We start from the raw sequence: 18,083 nt of genomic DNA on the forward strand, positions 1-18,083 counted from the left end.
CCACAACAGAGCAATGCCCCAGATGGGCAGAGCATCGCCCCCTTGTGGGCATGCCAGGTGGATCCCGGTCGGGCGCATGTGAGAGTCTGTCTGCCTCCCCTCTTCTAACTTTGGAAAAATACACACACAAAAAAAGAAAAAAGAATGCTCTTTATCTATAATATCCCCAAACTGGAAATGTCCCAAGTATCCATCAAAAGAAGAATGTTTAAGCATGATTTGTTTAAACTATGGTGTATCCAAATAATGGAATACTACCCAGCCTGGAAGGAGATGCTCTTTAAATAGTATAATACTTGAATTTGTTAGGAGGATTTCTTATTTCCTGATTAATTTGAACTGTTGGTGAGTTGAGGAGAATAAGAGCCAAATGATCATACTCAGAAATGAAGGGGTGCAGAGAGAGCTGAGAAGAAAATGGAACATTGAAAATGGGCCGCTGCAAGCACAGCTCATATATTCAAATTATTTTTATTTTTCTTGACTATCAGTTAGGGGTAGAACAGGAAACAGGAATCACACCAGTGATGTAAATAGGAAGAATTTATTTATCTATTTATTTTTATTTATTTTTATTTATGAGAGGAAGAAAGATAGTGTGGCAGAATCCTGCAAGCACCCCTACTGGGATCCATCTGGCAACTCTATCAGGGGCTGATGCTTGAGTACTGAGCTATTTTTATTGCCTGAGGCTGTTGTGCTCCAACTGAGTTATCCTCAGCACCTGGGGCCGTGCTCAAACCAAGCGAGCCACTGGCTGCGGGAGAGAAGTCGGGAGAGAAGGGGGTGGCAACCGTCTGCTTCTCCTGTGTGCCCTGACCAGGACTCAAACCTGGGACATCCATATGTCAGGCTGATGCTCTATCCACTGAGCCACCAGCCAGGGCCCAGGAAGAATTTAATAGAAGGAATTGTTATCTAGATATGTATAAAGTTATTAACTAGTAACTGAACAGGTAAAAGGACCTTTCAGGGGTTATGGAGTAGTAAGTGCAGAAAGCAGGTACCATTCCCAGGAGGAAAGAAACCAGGGGAAGAGGTTGCAATTATTAAAACTTAAAAGATAAGAGGATACTCAGCCATAAAAATGAATGAAGTATAGATACATGCTACAACTTGCATGAACTGTGAAAACATTATGTGAGGTGAATGAAGCCACACACACAAGTCCATTATCATATGAGTCCGTCCATATGAAAATCTGAAATAGGGAACTCGATAGAGACAAAAACCAGATTAGTAGTTGCCAGAGACTAGGAGGGTGGGATGGGGGTGTAGGGAGGTGATAGCTAAAGGGTGCAGGGGTTTTGTAAAAGTTGTGGTAGAATATACCTAAAAGTTACCATTTTAACCATTTTCAAGTGTACAGTTTAGTGGCATTAAGTACCTTTGTGTTGATGTGCAACCATCAGCATCATCCATCTCCAAAACTTTTCTCATCTTGCCAAATTGAAACTTGGGACCCAATAAACCAAACCTCCCTATTCTCCCACCTATCCTGCCCCACCCCACCCCACCCCCAGCCCCTGGCAACCATCATTCTACCTGCTGTCTCTATGAATCTGACTAAGTGCCCCATAAAAGTGGAATTATACAGTGTTTGTCCTCTTCTGTCTGGCTCTTCTCACTCAGCATAATATCCTTAGGGATCACCCGTGTTGCAGCCTATGTCAGAATTTCCTTCCTTTTCAGGCTGAATGATATTCCATTGTGTAAATGCCACATTTGTGCATCCATTCATCTGTTGATAGACATTTGAGTTTCTCCCCTCCTTGGGCTATTGTGAGTAGTGCTGCAATGAACATGGGTGTGCAAAATCTGTTTGCATCTTTGCTTTCAATTCTTTTGGTTATACCCAGAAGTGGCATGTCTGGATCATGTGGGAACAATTCTTTAAAAAAAAATTTTTTTTTGAGGCCTGACCTGTGGTGGAGCAGTGGATAAAGCGTCGACCTGGAACGCTGAGGTCGCCGGTTCGAAACCCTGCACTTGCCTGGTCAAGGCACATATGGGAGTTGATGCTTCCTGCTCCTCCCCCCTTCTCTCTGTCTCTCTCTCTGTCTCTCTCTCTCTCCCCCCCCTCTAAAGTGAATAAATAAAGAGAAAAAAATTAAAAAAAAATTTTTTTTTAAGAAATCACTCGTTTTTCCATAGTGGCTGTATCATTGGACATTCCCACTAGCAGTAGTCAAGGATTCCGGTCTCCCCACATCCTTGCCAATACTTAATTACTTTTCAGGGTTTCCTTCTGAGGTGATGAAAATGTTTTAAGTTGACTGTGATGGTGATGGCTGCACATATCCGTGAATATACCAAAAACCATTAAACTGTACACTTGAGATGAGTGAAATGGACGGTACGTGAATTATGTCAATGAAGCTGTTGAGAAAGAGCGGTAGGAGGAGGGACCCCATGGAGTTGGGACCCAGATTCTGCGGAGAGGATGTTGATATCTCGGGGTGGGGGGCATGAAGCTGATTGTGCAAGAGCTGGGAAGAACTGTAAAGCTAGACTCAGCTGCTGTTAGACTAGGGTGACGAAGTGTGGCTGAGGTGCTTGCGTAGGAACAGGAAATAGGAAGGAGCTGCCCCCAGCCTCAGAGTCGCCCTCACAGGCTCGTCATGGGAGCAGCTGGCAAAGCAGAAAGGTGGTTGGCAGAGTTCCAGCCACAGCATCCCAAAGCCATCCCCTAGAAGGAGAGAATACAGCCTAATGACTGGCTGTCTTATTCAGTTCAGGCTTCTATAACAAAATACCATAAACATGTGGCTTATCAACAACAGAAATTTCTCAGCTCTGGAGGCTGGAAGTCCGAGGTCATGGAACCCGCAGGATCAGGTTCTGGTGAGGGCCCACTGCCTGGTTTACTGCTCTTTTCTACTGTATTGGTACATGGTGCAGAGCTAGCTAGCTCTTGGGAGTTTCCTTATGAGGGCACTAATGCCATTCATGAAGGCTCCACTCTCATGTCCTAATTACCTCCCAAAGGCCCCACCTCCTAATATCCATTATGTAGCGATTAGGGTTTCAACATACGGATTTGGGAGGCAGGGAACACAAACATTCAGACCATAGCACTTGCACACCTTGGCAACTGAAAGACTTTGTCCCACCGTATGACTAAGACTAGCTTTGTAACCTCAGAGACCGTCTGCAAGGGTGTCTTTAAAAAGGTACCCACAAACTTGGAGATAAGGTGAAACTTGTAATCTTGTAAATGAGACACAAGTCTTTGGAATAGTAATCCTCCTCCTGCTCTAGGGTGACCACAAGCAGAGCCTCAAGACCCAAATAAAATACAGGAAGCTAAAATCTTCACTTCAGCCTCATGACTCTGTGCCTCTTATACTGCTCCCTGGCTTAAAGAAAAAAAAATGTCAGTAGCTCACATTATTGAGACTTTACTATGTACCAGGCATTGTTCTATAATCCATCCTTATGACATCCTATAAGGGAGGCAGTATTACCCCAATTGTACCTATAAGGAAACTGAGGCATGGAGGGGTTGTGTTTTTTCTGAAGGTTGCACTCTTAGCCCCAATGTTGGGCTCTGTCCCGGTGTCGTGCTCTGTGCTTCTGTTTGTTAGGTCTAGGGTCTTCCTTCAACTAGGTAGCAGCATTACCAAAGGTAATGAGGTGATGAAAATGTTTTAAGTTGACTGTGATGGTGATGGTTGCACATATCCATGAATATACCAAAAACCATTAAACTGTACACTTGAGATGAGTGAAATGTACGGTACTTGAATTATGTCAATGAAGCTGTTAAGAAAGAGTGGTAGGAGGAGGGACCCCATGGAGTTGGGACCCAGATCTCTGCAGAGAGGATGCTGATATGCAAAGATCTGGATGACATTTAAAACCCACCTAAGTGATCAAACCAGAGATCACAGTGTCTGGTTGTGTGAAATGTGTGGCTATTTGTGTGGGTTTCAAATGCTACCAGCATTCACCTTGATGCTGCCAGTTGTCTGGAGGGCTTGATTAATATCATCTTCTCCTAGTATAAGGGGGTACTTGGAGAAGGCCTTAATAAGACTTCTGAAGCTGGAAAAATCTACCATTTGAAATATTTTCTGACTTCTGGGTGGAGGCTTGAGTTGCCTCAGTTCCAGGAGGGCCACCACTGAGTTGGGATTTTTTGAGGAAGCAGATGTAAGTCAAGTTCTTGAGAAAAGACTTGTTCTTTCTGGCTCCATGGGGTCAGTCATGTCTGGACTTGCGTGTGCTTGGAGAAACCTGGTGGAGGAGAAAGGGGATGGGTTACTGGCCCCATGGGGTGGAAGCCTATCTGGAGCCAGGTGAGACGCTTGCTTGTGAAAGGCTCCTGGGGTTGTTTTTGCTGGTGGGAGTCCAAGAAGCCATTTTCAGAGGCTATGGAGGGTCTGTTCCATGCTTTGGAGGGGGAGGCTCATGGTCAGGGCTATTGCCTCTCTAGGACCACAGGGTGGGAGTATCAGTTAGAGGTCACCAGCAGGGGGCAGCTGACCTCACTGAGTGCTGGTTTCAAAGGGGCTGCTAGAGCAGAGGCGACTGCAGATGAGAAAGAATAGAAAGCCCAAGAGATACTGCAGAGCACACAGTACACTAGAAACCATCCCTGGGAATCTCAAAAAAGCAGATGGGAATGTCACATTGAAAGGGATTAATTTCCAGCTCTTAGATCAGGGGTCGGGAACCTTTTTGGCTGAGAGAGCCATAAACGCCACATATTTTAAAATGTAATTCTGTGAGAGCCATACAATGACCTGTGTATGTTATGCATTATCCAATAAAAATTTGGTGTTGTCCCGGAGGACAGCTGTGATTGGCTCCAGCCACCCGCAACCATGAACATGAGCGGTAGGAAATGGATTGTAATACATGAGAATGTTTTATATTTTTAATGTTATTATTTTTTTAATTAAATATTTGTCTGCGAGCCAGATGCAGCCATCAAAGAGCCACATCTGGCTCACGAGCCATGGGTTCCCAACCCCTGTCTTAGATGCTTGTAATATAAAGGAAAAGTATTGTTAGCCAAAATCATGGTCTGGTGAGGCTTGCAAAAGATGGGTTAAAATTGAAATGCAACTTTTATCCAAGTAGGTCTTAGATCAGGCTGTTTGCTTTAGGTGAGTTGACTTGAGGTGAATTGACTCAGCCCTGACATGTCTTGCCCTTTTACTTCAAGTGTCCTAAGGAGCTTTGAGCCTTTCTTGAATTTATCAGTCTTCAGTTTTAAAATGGTAGCAGCGGACTGGAAAATGCCCAGAGTAAAGTCTGTTTTCTTTCTCTCTTTGAATCACCGGGATGTATCTCAATCACAATGGGTGTGGCTTGTGGCTGCCATGTTAGAACATTTCTAGCATCACAGGAAATTCTATCGGACAGCAATGCTCTCGATAACTCTAGGAGGTATTAGCCAAACATAAGACTCAAACTCAACAGCTATCACATGGGCTGTTTTAAAATTAAATACCACTTCATAATTTTATTTTCACTTTGCACACACATTTTTTTGAAAAATAAGACATGCCATGGTAGTCAAGAAGTTAACAAAATATAAGCATCCACATAGAATATATTCCAAGGTGACTTCATTTACATAGCTCTTCAGAAAAACACAGTAACTTCTTTATTGCTTCTCAGCCAGTGTTGGACCAGATTTAGAATTCACAAGGCCACAGGCTGGAGGTACCCCAACATGGATGACTTATACACACAAGCCGGCTGGTTTCCACCAGAAAAGTAATGAAGATAGATCAGTCCCTCCTTCCTTGCCCAGCATTCAATTCCATGCTGCAAAACCCCCACAGGATCTGAAGCTTATTGGGATGGCATCATCAGACCTGGGGCTTCACGGGAGGGGTCAAAGAAAGGGGTGCTGAACTCTCATCAAAACCCGCAGGCGCCAGTCTGCGAAGAACTGGTTCTGATCTCTGATCAGGAAACCCAGAATCCCAGCCTCTAGACGAGGGGGTTAGGAGAGGAAGACCACAGAACAACTGAAAAGTTTAACCCAGATATAACTGTATGGGGCTGCTAGAAAGGAGAAAGAGGTGTGATATTTAATGTTGCTAGGAACATACTGGAGGGTTTGGGGATGTCAGAGCCATGAGAAAAAAATAAAGATTCAGGGATGTTGAGTGGAAAGTTGTCATTCTCTCTTGAATAGCAGCGGAGCTAGACTGTAATTCCCCTTTTGTGTTCTGTTCTTGCAGGATTGCAGCTTGACCTTGAAAAGTGACATTTATTATCCCTTCAGATCCTCCCTCCACACTGCTTATGGCCTGTTTTCCAATCAGTGCTGGTCCTGCCATTCTCTTCCTCATGAACCATCGGGAACTCCCACGCCTTCTAGGATATCCTAACCTTAAATTCCTCCACTAGGCATTCAAGGCCCTCTCTGATGTGGCTTCCGCTGCTTCTTTTTCCCAGGCTCAACTCCCACCACCCTCCCTGGCTCTCCTTTCCCTGTGATCTCCCTTGCCTATTTCTGTACCTTCGCAAACGCTGGCTCCTCTGCTGGCAGGGTGGCTGGGGTGATCACCTGACTTTCTATGCTTTGTCCAGAACTTAACAAGATTTCCCATTCATCAATGAGAGGGTGGCCGAAATCACCTCCATTCTGAATACCTTGTTCTGGGCTCAGGGCCTGACCTTTTAGCAGGACCTCCATAACTGTCATTTTCCCACCGTTGTCCTTGGCCTGCTCTGCCTCTTTCCCTAGCCTCCTGGGTTTTGTGTCTCCCCCTGCTGGCCTTATTTATTTATTTATTTATTTAGCCCTCACCTTCCAAATGCTTAATAAATAGTAAATGTCTCATAAATATTGTTGCATTGAGTGGATACCTATCCCAAAGGGGAAAAGGTCATTCACTGCTGCCTTCTTAGGGATGTAAGACACAATACAGAAGTGGTTAAGATACAATACAGAAATGGTTACCACAGGCAACAGAGTCAGTTTTTGAAGTCAAGGTACTGAATGGGTATTAAGCACAATCCATAAAGGTTAATGATCTATCAACACTGGTCTATTAACACTGTTATCTTGCCTATTAGTTAAAGGCTGCTGAGAGAAGCAGTAAGTGTAGCTCTAAGTAGTAATCAATGAATGGAGAAATGCCTCTGATCCTAAGGGGATTATGTAACCTGCCAAATGAGCCCCAGGGAGGAAACAAGGAATCGTAATTCCAACTTTCCAGTAGGATTGTGCTGGCCCCTGGGGGGTTTTAAAGCTGATCATCTCTTTCAATTATTAGGCTTTCAAGATGTGTGGTCCTTGGGTAACCTGCATCAGAATCACCTGTGCTGCCACTTAAGAATGCAGACTCTTGGGCCCTCCTACCCCAGTCCCACCTAATCAGAGAATCTGTGATTGGGGTGGAATCTGCATTTTAAATAAACTCCCTAGAGGATTCTTATGCTCATTAAGGTTTGCAAATCTTTACCTTTATTCTCAAAAATACACAGTAAGTGTAGGGGAAGAAGGTACTCGGCCAGAAAGATGGCGGCAGGTCCATTTCTGAGAAAGCCTGTGTCTCCAAGATACATGTGCACAGGGATGAGGACCCAAACGGTCTCTACTGATGCCAAGAAAATGAACCAAGAACTCAAGCTTGGTCTGTCGATCTATAATGGAGAGGATGGAGGGGAGGCGACCACCCCGTCTTCCCAGGGCACTGGTGTACAGGAGAATACATGAGAAACAGCCAGAGTTCCCCATCTACCCTTTTATAAGTGATGCAGTCATTTTCTGTAAGATGGAAAGGGATTCTTTCTCTTTTATGGGCTGAAGTGTCATCACTCTGTCCCTGTCTTTATTCTCCCCCTTTTCTCTTAACTTCCCAGTTCCTTTGGGGGGAAAAGGCAATCCAGTAGTTTGCAGAACTGAAACCAAATTAGTTTTCAGAGTAGATCCAATATAAACACACGAAGCACATTTTCACTGGGAGGGCAGACAATGGAAGGCAGAAGTGCATTGCCTAGGGGTGAGTGGGACCAGGACCAGAATTCCCACGACTGGCCCACAGGCCTTGTGCAGGCAATACCAAGTGATCAGAAAGACAGAATCACGAGTAATGGGGTAGAGATCCAGCCTGTAACGGGAGGTGGGGGAAGACCAGACTTAGAGGTCTTCAGCCTGTCACTGGATTTGAAGAGCAAAAGTGGAGGAATCTCTGCCGTGCTTTAGCTCTGAAGATGGTGGCAACCTTTGGTCACTGACTTGAGGAAGCCCAGTTACCAACCTTGAGGGTGCTAGAGGCTTTCCAAACCCGGCTGGGCTAACCAGCAGAGGCTGAATTCCATGCCGCCGACCTGGGATACCGCTTTCCTCCTCTCCCCTCACTCCCAACATCTGAAATTTCCAAGACTGAGATATTTTATAACATATCCTCTGCCAGAGACAAAGCCTTTTCAATCATCCCGTCCACCATGCAGGTCTTGGTTTAATAAGACTTGAAAAGCAAGTTTTTGAATTAAGAGTTGAACCACTGCCAGCATGGCTTGAGCAGTTATAAGTGGAGGGCGGGCGAGTCTCCTGCAAGGTGGGCTCATTCCTTCTTGGTGTGTTCCAGGACGCGGTAGGGGACCCCGGAGGCACTTCTGGAGCTGTGTTCTTCTTGCATGACGGGCAGAGTGGCAGGAGTGTAGATCTCAGAAATGCTGTCATTGTTTTCCAGGGCACCGTAGGAAAAAGAAGCTTTGAGGTCAGGCTGGACTGTCATCCCCTTGTCATGCATGTTCTGCAAACCTGAAAGGAAATCCATTTCCCCCAAATCATTATGTGGTGAGGGGGCCACAGGAGGCTGTACCTTCCTCTATCCTGACACAGACTAATTATAGCGTTAGAGAGCTAATCATGTGCATTGTTGATTTCCTGAATGCATTATATTGAAAAAAGAATGCCCATAAATATACGCTAGACATATTATGGTTGCTAAGCAAGAAGGACTGCATCTTCAGGAAATATGCACAGATCAGCTGCTGTCAAGAGAAACCATCATCAGAGATAGAATGAGGTGGGAATGTCTGTTTGGACCGCAGGGTGAGTGGACTAAGTGCTGTGCTCTGAACATGGTAGATGCCAACACTTTTCTGCTGAATTAAACCAGAATCCAGAAAACTTCACTCTGTTGTTGACAGAAGAGGGTAACTTTTTTTTTTCTTTTCATTTTTCCGAAGCTGGAAACGGGGAGGCAGTCAGACAGACTCCCGCATGCGCCCCACCGGGATCTACCCGGCATGCCCACCAGGGGGCGATGCTTTGCCCCTCTGGGGCGTCGCTCTGTTGCATCCAGAGCCATTCTAGTGCCTGAGGCAGAGGCTACAGAGCCATCCCCAGTGCCCGGGCCATCTTTGCTCCAATGGAGCCTCGCTGCGGGAGGGGAAGAGAGAGACAGAGAGGAAGGAGAGGGGGAGGGGTGGAGAAGCAGATGGGCACTTCTCCTGTGTGCCCTGGCCAGGAATCGAACCCGGGACTCCTGCACGCCAGGCTGACGCTCTACCGCTGAGCCAACCGGCCAGGGCAGAAGAGGGTAACTTTTGTGTCATGGACACCTCATGGTGACAGATGCATCACGATGCTCAGAGGGAGAGTTTTGACCTTAACATTAACATCCCCAATCCACAAACAGGGTAAGGTATGATTTTATTTATTATTCCTGGGCACATTGATGTTGGATTTCTACTTACACTTTACGGCAAAGACTTTAGTCATCAATTCCTTGAAGCTTATTCTATAATCCCCTAGTCAGGTGGGACCTGGTCTTTTCTGAGGCCAACTCTTACCTTGTAGGGATTTAAGACTCTCCTCTTGGCCCCAGGCTGAGTCATGAGAAATTGAATACAAAGTGCTTTCTATGAAACCTGGATGATGATAATAACAGCTGACATCTGACTGCTTAATATGCCTTAGGCACTGGACTAAGTCCTTTAAATAGTAATAGTAACAACAACAGCAATAATGATAATAACTAACCTGTACTAAATGTTTAGTTAGTGGCAGACACTGTTCTAAGCAGTTATAAAGATTTATCTCATTCGATCCTTACAACTACCAATAAGGAAAATGAGGCAGTTGTAGGTCACACAGCTATTAAGTGTCAGTGTCAGGATTCACACTCAGGTGGTTTAAACTCTGAAGCCTACATTCTTAACTGGAATGCTGTGTGGACCACCCTATATACCTGCACCTAATCTCCAAAATCCCTATGACAGAGATCTATTACTACCCTCATTTTCTGGACAGAAAAACAGATTCAGAGAGGTGAAGTAACCTGCCCAAGGTCACACAGCTAATGAGACAGAGCTGGGATCTGACACCAAAACCTGTGCGCTTACTCTGCAAACAGGCTGGGAAGACACAGTTTGTGGAAGGTCCTTTGCTCCCACATTGCACAAGCCTTGAAGGATACAGTTTAAGTCTGTGGTTTGAATTTGGGGGGTGGGGAAGAGGAGGTGATGCCCATTCCTCAGGGAAGAGAGTTGCCTTATCAGGCATAGTTCAGCTTCTGGATTTTGTCAATGCTCTCCAGCCAAAAACCACCAGGAACACACCTACCGTCTAACAAATTTGGATTTACTGACTCATTGCCACGAGGGAGGCGGACACCATGGGGAGCTGTGGGGTGTTTCAGTAAGAAGGACGTGTTATTTGGGTTTGTGTTAGGTGATTCTGGTGAGGGTTTAAGGAAGAAAGGCTTTGCTTTAGATTAGATGCTGTCAGGAAGTGGGGATAATTCTGTAACTGAGGATCTTAATAATTCTTATCCAGAAGGAGAGAGACCAGATGGAGGCTAATGCTGTGATCGGTAAAGAGCGGTGGTCATTTATATCAGGGGGATGGTTGGTCCTTTTTGGGTTTTTGACAAAGTTCATGTGTTGTCTGTGTTCAGACATGATTCTGGGGTGGTCCTGTTTGTGTCTTGATCCATCAGGGTCAGGGAGTGGCTCTGTCTGAGGTAGACGTTCTGTGAAATTGTGTTTAGCCAGGGAGCACCAAGGCCTATCAGGACCTGCTTTTCTCTTCCTCATTTAAAAAAATACTTTATTTATTCATTTTAGAGAGGGGGGAGAGAGAAAGAGAAGGGGGAGAAGCAGGAAGCATCAACTCCTATAATGTGCCTTGACCGGGCAAGCCCAAGGTTTCGAACTGGCGACCTCAGCATTCCAGGTCAGTGCTTTATCCACTGCGCCACCACAGGTCAGACCTCATTTTTTGAAATGAAATGTTTCTCTCATTGATTTTAGAGAGAGGAGGGGAGAGAGGGAGAGAGAGACAGGAACATCAATCTATTCCTGTATGTGTGCTGACCAGGGACAGAACCAGCAACCTCTGTGCTTCGGGACGATGCTCTAACCAACCAAGCTATCCAGCCAGGGCTCTCTTTTTCATTCTTTGGAAGTCTTTCAGGTGGTAGAATTACTTAAAGCCTCTCCAAATTGTGACATATAGTGAACTTTTGGGTTTTGAATGCCTCTTGAACAGTAGCTACTAGCCTGCTGTGAAGACACCAGTCTAGGCAGGCCAAAATCAAGGTCCTGCTGCTGACCAGGGAAACCAAATACCTAGAAAAGCCACTTTGTTTAGGCAGTTTTGTTCTTTAAGTTCTACCTGGCAACAGGTCAAATGAATGTTTGAAATTTTTGAAGGTTTTTTCTTTAAAGCAAATGTAACCAGGCATCTACCATGTCCCAGACACCATGCAAGGGGCCTTTAACATGTTACCCCACCACCTTGAAAGGAGTCCCCATTTACAAGTGAGGGTCAGAGGCCCTGGGAGGTCCAGACCCAAGGCAGCAGAGCGGGTAGAGGATAGAGCTGGGATTTGAATTTAGATCATCTGAACTCTAAGCCCACGCTCTTCATAGTACAGAACACACGTCTACCCAGAAGTGTCTGACATGCCAGAGAAACAGGGCAGGGCCTCCTTTCCTCAACACTGACTTCCCACTGGTCACACGGTACAAAGAGGAAGCAAGAGCCACATCCACAAACAGGCCACAGAATGCTGATCTTCAGGATTACCTTAGGTTACCTTCTATTTTCTACCAGAAAACACATCTGTATATATGCATATACATATTCTTATATAGATATATACACATACACAGCTTATTAACACACAAACACATATAGATACATACACATACTTGCACACACAGAGTTGACACCTCACCTATCTGGAATTCAGCTATCCAGCGCCCTCATCTATCCGGAACACAGCCGAGAACAAGGAAGTAAGCAAAAAAGGCATCTGAGCAGCCAGGTTAGATGTTTAAAAAGTCCATGCAGTAAAAGCTCATGCATTTAACTCCTAGGAGAAACTTGAAGGCCCCAACTTGGAGCTTATTTGTTTTAATTTTATACCCAATTCGAACAAGTTGGGTCGAAGGAGAAGACTGCCCTGGAGTGCTTATGCTGGTAACGGCAGGAATGGCAGGCTGGTAACGGCAAGAATGACAGACAACGGCTTAACAGCAAGAGAGATGAGGAAGTGATATAAAAAGCAGACACATAAACCCTGGGGTCATTTGAGGCAGGGGCTCCTCAGTCAGCCCTGAGAACACATACACCACAGAGTTCTGTAATTAGGAGCACTCTATGCCATCAATGTGATTATATTTTGTTCATTAGACTGTCATAATGAAGCATGGGAGAGTGTTCAATCTAATATATCAAAAATAAAAATCATGAGTGAAAGCTAGTGGTCACTGGCAACGCAGAGAATTTAGGTCAGCAAACCTAGATGGGGCTGGCACAATGTCCTAATTTTTCTCTTTTTTTAAAAAAAAAATTAAATAACACTTTTCTTCAGTGAGAAGTGGTGGGGGCAGAGGGACAGACTCCTGTCTTGCATGTGCCCCGACTGGGATCCCCCTGGCAAGCCCACTAGGGGACGATGCTCTGTTGGCAACCAAGCTATTTTAGTGCCTGAGGTGAGGCCATGGAGCCATCCTCAGTGCCCAGGGCCAACTTGCTCCAACTGAGCCATAGCTGCGGGAGGAGAAGAGTGAGATACAGAGAGAGGGGAGAGGGGAAGGGGTAGAGAAGCAGATGGTTACTTCTCCTGTGCGCCCTGACCAGGAATGAAAATCAGGACATCCACACGCTGGGCCAATGCTCTACCACTGAGCCAAGTGGCCAGGGCCTTTCCTAACTTTTAAAATCTGCATCCCTTTGGTTTGGACAGATGCTCTCCAGTTCTTCACAGGCCCCACCACTCCTTTTTGCACAGTACTTTGCTGATTTACACATTCATGTGATTATTAGCCCTTCATTGCACTGGAGCTGTACTTCTCAGTGTGAATGAACCCTTAACTCCCTGGGAAATTAGACTTTTCAGAACAGTCCACTCCTTCGTAGTCTAAGGAGTGAGGTTATAGTATTTGAATTTCATTCATCCCACTTTCCTTCCCTTCTCTGTTCACTCCATTCCAACTATAGCTAAATGGATTTTTCCTTTTGCAGGCATGAAGCCTGCTGCTGCCGATCATAATTATATCCAGTGTGAATCAGGATTGTCTTTAAAAGATCCCAAAATAGACGTGGGAACTGGCAAGATGTGCTCAAAACCAGCTGAGGCTCCTCAGCCACTGCCTCTTCTTTTGCACAGAAATTAAAAAAAAAAAAAAAATGGGAGAGAGACAGTCACACCATAAACGGCACAGCACATCTTCCCTGTACCAAACCCAGCGGCCGGTTGTCTCTGTTTAAACAGGAAGCAGCAGTCATTCTATATGGACAAGTTGGCCAGCTGGAGACAAGGGATGTGAACGTTACCTGGCATGGCATCCATGGAAATATAGGGCTCGAATGGAATGGCCTTCTTCCTGTTCCGTGTGATTAAGAAGACGCCCAAGAACGCGATGAGGCATCTGAGGGACAGAGAGATAAGGGAGGAAGAGAAATAAGGCCAGCGTGAGCTTGGGACGGATACTTTCAAACCCAGGTAATGGAAAAAAAGATAGAAAGAAGGCTGCAGGCTGCGGAGGGAGGTGTGTTCACCGTGGAGCAGCCCTGAGAGAGCAGGGCGCAGACATGAGACGAATAATAACAGCCCCATACGCCCTACTATGCTCTGCGTGGGCCTTCAGCAGAATGAATTGGACTCTCTCAGGCATAACTCTCGCGGTTCCTCACTGCCACTTAGCCTGTATCTCAGAATCTTGCCTTTAAAAATGTTTGTTTTAATTTAAGAAGTTCTTTATAACCTAAATTTAATCAATGCAGGTGTAGAGATAAAGTAAAAATCAGCAAGTCCCTGTGCTTCCCAAGTCCCCCTACTCCAGGCAGGTGTATATTCTTCCAGTCTTTTCTTTTTCTTTTCCCTAGAGCTTAGATAAACAAGAACATTTTCTAAACACTGAGGTATAGCTTTCATGCAGTAAAATACACAGGCTGTAAGTATAGAGTTCCATGAGTTCTATCTGTGTATACACACTTGCCAACAGAGAAGACATTTCCATTCCCTCCACTCCAGAGGGTGTTCTCGGGCCTCCTCCCAGGTCATACAACCCTTCTCCAGTGGAAAACGCCATTTTGACTTCTCTCACCACAAAGTCAACTTGCCTGTTTCTGAATGTCTCCCAAGCTACATCATAGTGTGTATGACTCTCCCCCCACCCCCGCCACATTTCTTTTCCAAGTGAGAGGAAGGGGGATAGAGAGACAGACTCCTGTATGTGCCTGACTGGGATCCACCCTGCAAATTCCATCTGGGGCCATGCTTGCAACTGACCTATTTTTAGTGCCTGGGGCAGAGGCTCCACGGAGCCATCCTCAGTGCCCAGGGCCAACTCACTAGAACCAAGCCATGGCTGCCAGAGGAGAACAGGAAGAAAGAGAGAGAGAGAGGGAGAGAGAGAGAGAGAGAGAGAGAGAGACAGACAGACAGACAAACAGACAGACAAGGGGAGGGGGAGGCCCTGACTGGGGATCAAAGCTGGGACATCCACATGTTGGGCCAACACTCTACCACTGAGCCAACTGGCCAGGCGATATGACACTTTTATGGCTAGTTGCTTTCACCCAATAAGTGTTTTTAAGATTCATCCACTTTATTTTAAATATTAGTTCATTATCTTTAATTGTTGTGTTGAATCCACTGTCTGAATATATTACAATTTGTTTTTTATTCTCTTATTGTAGACATTTGGGTTGTATCTAATTTGGGCATGTTATGAATTAAATTACTATAAGTATTCATATATACATCATTTTATCAATATATGTACTTATTTCTTTTGGGAATACATTTAGAAATGGAAATGTGGGATCTTAGAATAGGCCAGATCATATATTTAAAAAGGGTAATGTTTTCTGTCTAATAGATCCTAGACATTGTTCTATGTCAGTACCTATAGACTGGCCTCCATTTTTTAAAATGGCACCATGGTACTTTATTATACAAATATACTATAATTTAACCTGTTTCTACTGTTGGGCATTTAAGTTGCTTCCAGTTATTTGCTTGTACAATTAACTTTAAAATTAATAAGTAGCCTCATTCATGTGTTTTTATGTCCTATTTCAATTATTTTCCCAAGATAAATGATTAGAGATGAAAGGCTACATCAAAAATATGCCCACTTAAAATTTTATTGATACGGCCAAATTGTCCTCTCGCACAGTCTCCTTGTCCTCCTGCCAACAGGAACATTACCGATCCTGTCAGGTTTTGCAAAAGGGTGGCTTCTCCTGTAGCTTCAATATGCATTTCTTTGATCTGAGGCCGGGATGTGACTTTTAGAAATGGCAAGGAGATTACATTTTAGCCCAAAAGAGAGGAAAGGGGAAGGAAATGAAGCCCTGGGGGAAGTAAAGTGCTCACCTCTGGGGACAAAGCTCCAGTCCCACCTGCTCCACTGGCTCTCTGTTGAGGCTAGAACAACAGTGGGGAGAGAGGCACCCTGTCTGGAACTCTACAGGCAAGCCCGAGGCCCTGGGGCCAGAGGGGCGGAGGGAACTCACCCCAGTGCAAACATGCAGATATGCAGTGCGTCCTCCCCGATGAAGTCCAGGTAAAATACTGCACCTGCAGCAGATAATGGAAAACATGGGTGAGCTGTTTTCAAATCACCGACTTGCAAGTCTGTCTGGGCTTTGGCCAAGCTCTCTTCCCTGCAGGAAACCAAAGCAATCGAAAAATATCATGTCTGCACCTAGTAAAATATTAGAAGAATGGAATAAAAGCCATGTAAAGGAACAGCTATCTTCCTTCTCCCCTCTCCTAGACCCCTCTTTTATTTTTATTTATTTATTTATTTATTTATTTACAGGGACAGAGAGAGAGAGAGTCAGAGAGAGGGATAGATAGGGACAGACAGACAGGAACGAAGAGAGATGAGAAGCATCAATCATCAGTTTTTTGTTGTAACACCTTAGTTGTTAATTGATTGCTTTCTCATATTTGCCTTGACTACGGGCCTTCAGCAGACTGAGTAACCCCTTGCTTGAGCCAGTAACCTTGGGTCCAAGCTGGTCGGCTTTTTGCTCAAGCCAGATGAGCCCGCACTCAAGCTGGCGACCTCGAGGTCTCGAACCTGGGTCATCTGCATCCTAGTCCAACGCTCTATCCCAGGGGTCGGGAAACTTTTTGGCTGAGAGAGCCATGAATGCCACATATTTTAAAATGTAATTCCGTGAGAGCCATACAACGACCCGTGTACGTTACTCATTATCCAATAAAAATTTGGTGTTGTCCGGAGGACAGCTGTGATTGCCTCCAGCTACCCGCAACCATGAACATGAGCAGTAGGAAATGAACGGATTGTAATACATGAGAATGTTTTATATTTTTAACGTTATTATTATTTTTATTAAAGATTTGTCTGTGAGCCAGATGCAGCCATCAGAAGAGCCACATCTGGTTCGTGAGCCATAGTTTCCTGACCCCTGCTCTATCCACTGCACCACCGCCTGGTCAGGCCCAGACCCCTCTTATCTCCATCTTTTTTAAAAAAGCTTTTTATTTTGAGGTAACATGAGACTCACAAAAATAGTACAGGGTTACCATAGCCAGGCATCCCCAAACTACAGCCCGGCCCGCGGGCCGCATGAGGCCCCCTGAGGCCATTTATCTGGCCCCCCACCGCACTTCTGCACTTCCGGAAGGGGCATCTCTTTCATTGGTGGTCAGTGAGAGGAGCACTGTATGTGGCGGCCCTCCAACAGTCTGAGGGACAGTGAACTGGCCTTCTGTGTAAAAAGTTTGGGGACCCCTGCCATAGACCCTCCCCCCAGCTTCCTTCAATGAAACAATACACGAGGTAAACTACAGACCGTGTTTACCGGTTTTTATATACTCCTTTCCCCCATCTTTCTTCGGACAGATAAAGAAGGCTTCGTATTTAAGCTGTCTGAGCTTTCAGATGGCAAGCCTAGGAGTGGCACGGGCCTGCCACCCTCCCCCTGCAGCCGGCGTCTGTCTGGACTCATGCAGTATTCCTGAGCTCCTGACTCCCTGCCCAACTTCTGACTTTACCCTGGTGCTTGCTTTTCCTGTCAACCTTGGCTGGACCCAAGTTCTTGACCATGACTTCTCTTCGCATTAGGTTTGTTTCCAGGCTGTTCTGGGTCGATGCCCCACTTGGTCCCTGGTACTGCTTACAGCACAGGCCCCAGCAGGCATGCACGCTGCTCATTCCGACCTCTGTAAGTAGGACTGGGGCACCACTTGTCTGACGTGCAGTGCAACACACAGGGCATCATGGCCAGGCCTTCCTCAAAGGCAAGCACGTTGGTTCTTACTGGCCTTTTTCACTCTCAAGATTTTAGTCACCATTGCCACTTAAAAACAAACAAATCTGACATGTTTGCAGCCTCTAAAGCCACCTCAGAAAGAAAATGAAAAAAAAAAATATGGGTAGAGTAGAAGCAAAGGGGGATATAATAATAATAATCACTGAGTTCCTATTATGTTGTTGATGCTTCATATACTCACACCTCTAAAATTTATATAGAAGAAGAAATTGTGGTCCTTTGTCCAATGGAAGCTATGGAGTTAGCAGATGACAGCAAAAATTGTTAAAGAAACCTTGCATAGGTACTACAAAGTACATATTTCAATTTTAGGAGGTGAGAGTTATTCTATTTT

The 18,083-nt window shown here is 45.2% G+C and overlaps 1 protein-coding gene across 3 annotated transcripts in view; it reads right to left on the minus strand.

Annotated features, from left to right (window-relative positions):
* Positions 1–5,443: 5,443 nt before the first annotated feature.
* NIPAL3 (NIPA like domain containing 3) overlaps positions 5,444–18,083 on the minus strand; it is a 41,113-nt gene continuing 28,473 nt past the window's right edge. For 2 of the 3 annotated variants that reach the window (XM_066270095.1, XM_066270097.1), the window contains 3 exons: positions 15,959–16,022; positions 13,769–13,863; positions 5,444–8,737 (listed from right to left, as the gene is read on the minus strand). In XM_066270095.1, the coding sequence (XP_066126192.1) occupies positions 8,538–8,737; positions 13,769–13,863; positions 15,959–16,022 (359 nt within the window). In that variant the 3' untranslated portion in view covers positions 5,444–8,537. Of the gene's footprint in view, positions 8,738–12,164; positions 12,197–13,768; positions 13,864–15,958; positions 16,023–18,083 lie in introns of all 3 variants that reach the window. The other variant, XM_066270096.1, reaches the window with a different exon arrangement.

The sequence above is a fragment of the Saccopteryx bilineata genome, chromosome 3 (genome assembly GCF_036850765.1).
Source record: "Saccopteryx bilineata isolate mSacBil1 chromosome 3, mSacBil1_pri_phased_curated, whole genome shotgun sequence".
Classification (NCBI taxonomy): Eukaryota; Metazoa; Chordata; class Mammalia; order Chiroptera; family Emballonuridae; genus Saccopteryx; species Saccopteryx bilineata.